At 60.5% G+C, this 5,364-nt stretch overlaps 1 protein-coding gene across 1 annotated transcript in view; it reads right to left on the bottom strand.

Annotated features, from left to right (window-relative positions):
* Positions 1 to 5,028, bottom strand: part of MAPK8IP1 (mitogen-activated protein kinase 8 interacting protein 1) — a 20,510-nt gene extending 15,482 nt beyond the window's left edge. The window contains exon 1 of the mRNA XM_007455796.1: positions 4,613 to 5,028. Coding sequence (XP_007455858.1) covers positions 4,613 to 4,713 — 101 coding nt within the window. The 5' untranslated portion in view covers positions 4,714 to 5,028. The remainder of the gene's footprint in view (positions 1 to 4,612) is intronic.
* Positions 5,029 to 5,364: the final 336 nt, after the last annotated feature.

Genomic DNA, 5,364 nt, shown 5'->3' on the forward strand with positions numbered 1-5,364 from the left:
CTCTTCCTGGGGCTTCAGGCCACCGCGCACTCTCTAAGTGGAGACTCCCAGGGTCTTTGGCCCCAGCCCCATCCTCTCCTTTGAGCTCCAGACCCCAAACCAACTGCCTGCTTGAACCCTCCAATTGGCTCCCCCAGTGATCGCCAAGCTCAGATTCAGCAGGCCTCCGAGTGACTTCACCACCCTGCCCGCCAAACCTCTCATCTCCTGCAAGGCACCCCCTCCCTCGGGACCTAGCATTATCCTGGACTCCTGTCTCTCCTCCCCCCTCACACCAGGTCCCTCAAAAGTGGGTTAATCTACCCTCCCAGCAGTCTCCCAGCCTCCCTGTCCACTCTCTACCTGGCAGCTGAGATACCATCTTTTTTTAAAATTAATTTATTTTTGGCTGCACTGGTTCTTTGTTGCTGCACACGGGCTTCTCATTGCGGTGGCTTCTCTTGTTGCGGAGCACGGGCTCTAGGCACGCGGGATTCAGTAGTTGTGGCGCACGGGCTCAGTAGTTGTGGCTTGCGGGCTCTAGAGCGCAGGCTCGGTAGTTGTGGCGCACGGGCTTAGTTGCTCCGTGGCACGTGGGATCTTCCCGGACCAGGGCTCAAACCCGTGTCCCCTGCATCGGCAGGCGGATTCTTGACCACTGCGCCACCAGGGAAGTCCCCGAGATACCATCTGATGCTGTCATTCCCTGGACCTCTGCTGGCTGCCCCTGCTTGCAGGTGGACAGCCCAGGGTCCCAACACGACCTTGGCGTTCCTGCATGCCCTCTCTCCGTGCTTGTGCCAGACCGGGCGTCGCACACCCTGCTGGCTCGCTCCTGCCTTGAGCCCTCCGCCCGGGCCGCCCCCTCCCTCTTCTCTTCTCTCTTCACCCTTCCTCCTCTTGAGTGACACTCACTCACCCACCAGGCCTGGGTGGAGCTGACCCTTCCCTGACCCAGTGCTCCTCCAGGCCCCTGACCCGCACGCCTACCGCCTATCTGGTAAGGCCTTGTCTGTCTGTCTGACTACACTGACCACACATCTGCACGACGGGCCAGGCCCCCATCAGTGGCTCTGGAGTGTCTCAGTGAGTCTGGCAAAGTGCAAGCACTTGTAGGTTTTCTGGGGGGCTGTGCTGCACGGCTTATGGGATTTTAGTTCCCTGACCAGGGATCGAACCCAGGCCCTCGGCCGTGAGAGCACGGAGTCCTAACCACTGGACGGCCAGGGAATTCCGACAAGTACTTGTTGAATGAACGAAGGAACAGCTGAGTGCATAGCACCTTGTAAAGAGATGAGTAGGGAGGGCCCTTGTCTCTCACCCCCCAGGCAGTGTGGAGGCAAGAACACCACCGCCCCCGCAAGGAGTCCTGAGGGCCCGGTGCTGCCCCAGCTCTGCTGCAACTTGCTGTGTGTTCTTGGGAAGCCACTCACCCTCTCTGTCTCCTTCTAAGTAAAAGGGGAGGAGGATGGGCTGGACGAGCTGACCTCTAAGGCCCTTCTCACCCGCGCTCCCCTTCCACACACCCAGGGCAGCTGCTCACTTTACTCCCCACGAGCCTCCCATGTGGGCTGTCCCACTGTCCCCCTCCTACGTCCCACCACCCAGCTCAAGGCATCCGTTGCTAAGTTTTTAAATTCTCTCATAGAATTTCCTTAAAATGAACATGTATCACTTTCATGTTCAATTTTCTTTTATTATTTTGTAAGTTACAGGAGTAACCTATGCTTGTGGTAAAAATAAGAAGTCAAAGAATACAGAAGTATGTGAAGTAAGTGAAAATCCCTCCCCCGACACCAGAGCCAAAGGTAACTACTAGTAACTGGTTGGAGTATTTCTAAAATCAGGAAAAAAAAAAAAAAGCACATGTTTATTTAAACCAACTATCAACAAACAAACGCTCGCCACTCTCCCAAATCCACACCATGTGTCCCCCTCCACAAACTGTCCTCCGTTGTTTTTACTCCAGGCCCTCTCTTTCCAGGGTGGCTCTGAACTCAGACTGTGTTCAAAGCCCAGCTCTGCCACTTATCTAACCTCTTCATGCCTCAGTTTCTTCATCTTTAAAGTGGAGATAACAATAACACTGTTTACGTGGTTCTGAGCAGGACTAGACGCTCTTGCACACAAAGTGCTTAGATTGGCAGCTGGGCAAAGTGAGGGCCTCCCAAAGCGGCGGCGGCGTTTACAGCGTTATTCTCTGACAGTGTGCACTGTTCTCCTCTGAACTCTCCAATTTTATCTTGAATTAAATAAGAAACCACTAAGGCATTATTGGGCACCTACTCTGTGCTGGGCATTGGGCAAACCAAAGTTTAGGTATTGACTCCTTTTGCCTCCTGGAAGCTGACAGTGGTGCTGGGGTCACACACGCGTGTGCACACACACATGCACAATAATAACAACAATAAGAACAGCCCTACGTGAACGCAGCTCTTCATAGCCCTTGTAACACTCAGCATGTGTTGTCTCATCCAAGTCTTAGGACCGCCCTGAGCAGGGGCCAAAGTCGGCATTGTGGAGGAGAAACAGAGACTCGGGCCGTTCAGCACCCACTCCTGGCACGCGGCTAAGAGGACTGAGCCAGGGTTGAAACCCAGGCCAGAGCCACAGGAGAGCGGTCCCCACCAGGGGTTACACCAGCGGTCTGTGAGAGGCGGGAGGGGGAGCCGGCGGCGCGGGCCCTGAGGGGCCAGAGACACTGCCCTTATTATTCCCACAGGCGGCCGGGCCGAGGAGTCCTGGAGGGCGGGCCCACGCCTCAGCCTTGGTGTACTGCCACTCTTGCCCACCAGGCCCAGGGCTGGACACACTCCCTGGCTGGCAGGCCTCGTCAGCTCCTCTCCCTAAGGCGTCCATGGTAACCTGCCTTCCAGGGCTGGGGCGGAACGGAAAGCACTGTCACCTGGGGATGGGGTAGCCGGTAGGGGAGGCCAAGCTGTCCTCTGGGCCAGAGGCAGGGCCTGCAGGTAGAGTGGAATGAACATGCAGACGCCGGCTCCAGTGCAGCCTCAGGGTCTGACTCCCTTGGGGTCCTTGGGCAAGCCACCCTGCCCTCCTGAACCTCAGTCTCCTCATCTACAAAATGGGCGGGCCCATGCCCATGCCCAGGGTGGTTGTGAGGGTGACCTGAGCCAGCACAGGGAACACGCTTTGAGCCCTAATGAGCTATCTAAATGCCCGCTGGTGTGGAGGGCTGACACTTGTTGAGCGCCCGCTTGATGCACATTAAGGAATCAATATTAATTAGCTCACCTAACAGATGGGATTCAGAAAAGACAAGAAGCTGCCCAGGTCACACAGCTAGAAAGTGGTGGAGCTAGGATTTGAAGCCAGGCCTGTCTAAGCTCGGTGCTCTCCCACTACAGAGGGGTCTCCTGGAGGAGAGGCAGCGTTTGCGTCGAGGCGGTGTTTCACGCCAGTGGGGTCAGTCTCAGACCTCAGCCCCGTTACTCTGAGGCACTAACCCCAAAGCCCCCGGCCCTGGAGGCTTCAGGCTTGGCCTCCTCCACCTGGTCTCCTCCCTCTGGGCTCTTCCAGCTCAGCTCAGGGCCTTGGGGGAGGTTTCTAGTCCTGATGATGCCATTAGAGATTCCCAGGGGTCCCCGCCCACCTGAGGGCCGGGGAGCCAGCAACCCCTTGGTCTGAAGAGGGGCTGGCGCCAGAGCCCAGCTGGGGCCTGGCTGGGGTGGGGGCCCCAGGAGAAGGGAAGGCGCCAGCTCATGAGCTGGAGAAACAATGGGGAAGGCCGAGCCCTCTTCCTCGGAGGCTCCGGAGCAGTGACACCCTCCTCTTCCTCTTCTCCAGCCGGCGGGTTAGGAGGGAGGGACGTTCACCCCTTCTCCCACAACACCCTCTGCCACTCTCTGAACTCCACCTCCCAACTGCCTAACACCAGATGGGGGCAGGGAGAGAGTGAAGGAGGAGCTCAGATCAGGGTCCTGCGTAGCTACCGCAGCAGGAGCCATCCCACCAATACCCCTGGCAACTCCTGGGTGCTCCAAACCAGACTCCCTCTCTCCCACAGCCGGGCCTAGGATCTCGGGGTTGGGCCTTCTGCACCCGCACACACCTGACCAGGTCAGGGCTTGCCCCAGTCCACGGAGGGTCCTGGCCACGCCAGGCCTGGGAGTTGGGCCCCTCTGGCCAGGCAGGACTGGGGGAGGGGCCTACGACTCCCTCCTTCCTGCACCAAGGCTGTCGGTCGCCCCAGGAAACTGGGACCCGCGGGGCACCCCGGCCTGCTCCCATCTCTATTCAGAAGCCTTCTGACTGGGCACAGGCAAAGCCCCAGACGGCCTGCCTCCCCCGGGATCCCAACGCACACGCCAGGCCTCGCCGCAGCCCAAAGTCGGGGAGAAGGCGGCCTCCGCGCGCACTCCTCCAATTCCAGCTCACGACCTCCTCGCCTAGGACACGGAATGGCGGAGGCAGCCGCACCACGGATATGCAGCGGCCATCAGTCTGGACCTGAGGCTGAGGGGGGGCTCTGGGCGCTCTGTCTCGGAAGGAGACTCCATCCCCACGCCGCCCTCTCGTTCCCGGGGTCTGTGAGCTGGGGGCGCGGGGGTGGGGGAGCCCGGGCAGGTCAATCTTGGCCGAAGGGCGGGTCGCGGCGGCCGGAGTTTCTCACCTGAAATTGGGCGGCGACGCGATGTGCAGCCCCAGGAACGGGGAGGCGGCAGGCGGGGACGCGGCCCCCCCGCCCAGCCCGCCGCTCTCTCGCTCCGCCATTCTCCCGCACAGCCCTGGCCATCCGGGCGGAGCGCGGCGCGGAGGCGGCGGCGGCAGCGGAGGGGAAGGAGGCGGGGGCGCGGCGAGAGGCCGCCGCCGCGGGTAAAGGGCTGGGGAAGGAGCGGCGGGCGCACCTGCGCAGGGCAGGGCGCAGTTCCAGACCGCGCAGCGCTCTCGGGACTGGCGCGAGCGCCACCGCGCGCGCCCCCGGGTTCCGTGCCGGGGTCTCGTGCGCCCCGCCCCCTGCCCCGCGAGCTCCGCCCCGCGCTCTCCAAGGTGCTGAAGTCGCCGCCCCGTGGTCCCCGGGTTTGGCCCAGCCCCGCCCTAAATCCCACACCGACTCCTCTGCCCAGTTCCTCCTCCCTCAAAGCCCTCCGTGCCCATGCGGGCTCTGCTTCTCGGGGTGGGCCTAGCGCCTGGGTATCGAATAACTAATGGTGGGTCCCTGGTCCCTAGGACCCTAGTTGACCCCCTCGCTGCAGGCGAAGAGGGCAGTCAGGAAATGAGGGTCATGGAGGAAGGCAGAGAAAGGCGAGTGGGTGTTGGGAGTTGGCTCCTAGAGCAGACAGATTTGGAGTCAGGTGGTGTGAAATCACAGCCTGGCTCTCCAAGTGAATAGGTGGTGTGGCCTTGCATTAGTGACAAGAGTCC

Source organism: Lipotes vexillifer, unplaced genomic scaffold, assembly GCF_000442215.2.
Source record: "Lipotes vexillifer unplaced genomic scaffold, Lipotes_vexillifer_v1.1 scaffold977, whole genome shotgun sequence".
NCBI classification, from domain to species: domain Eukaryota; kingdom Metazoa; phylum Chordata; class Mammalia; order Artiodactyla; family Lipotidae; genus Lipotes; species Lipotes vexillifer.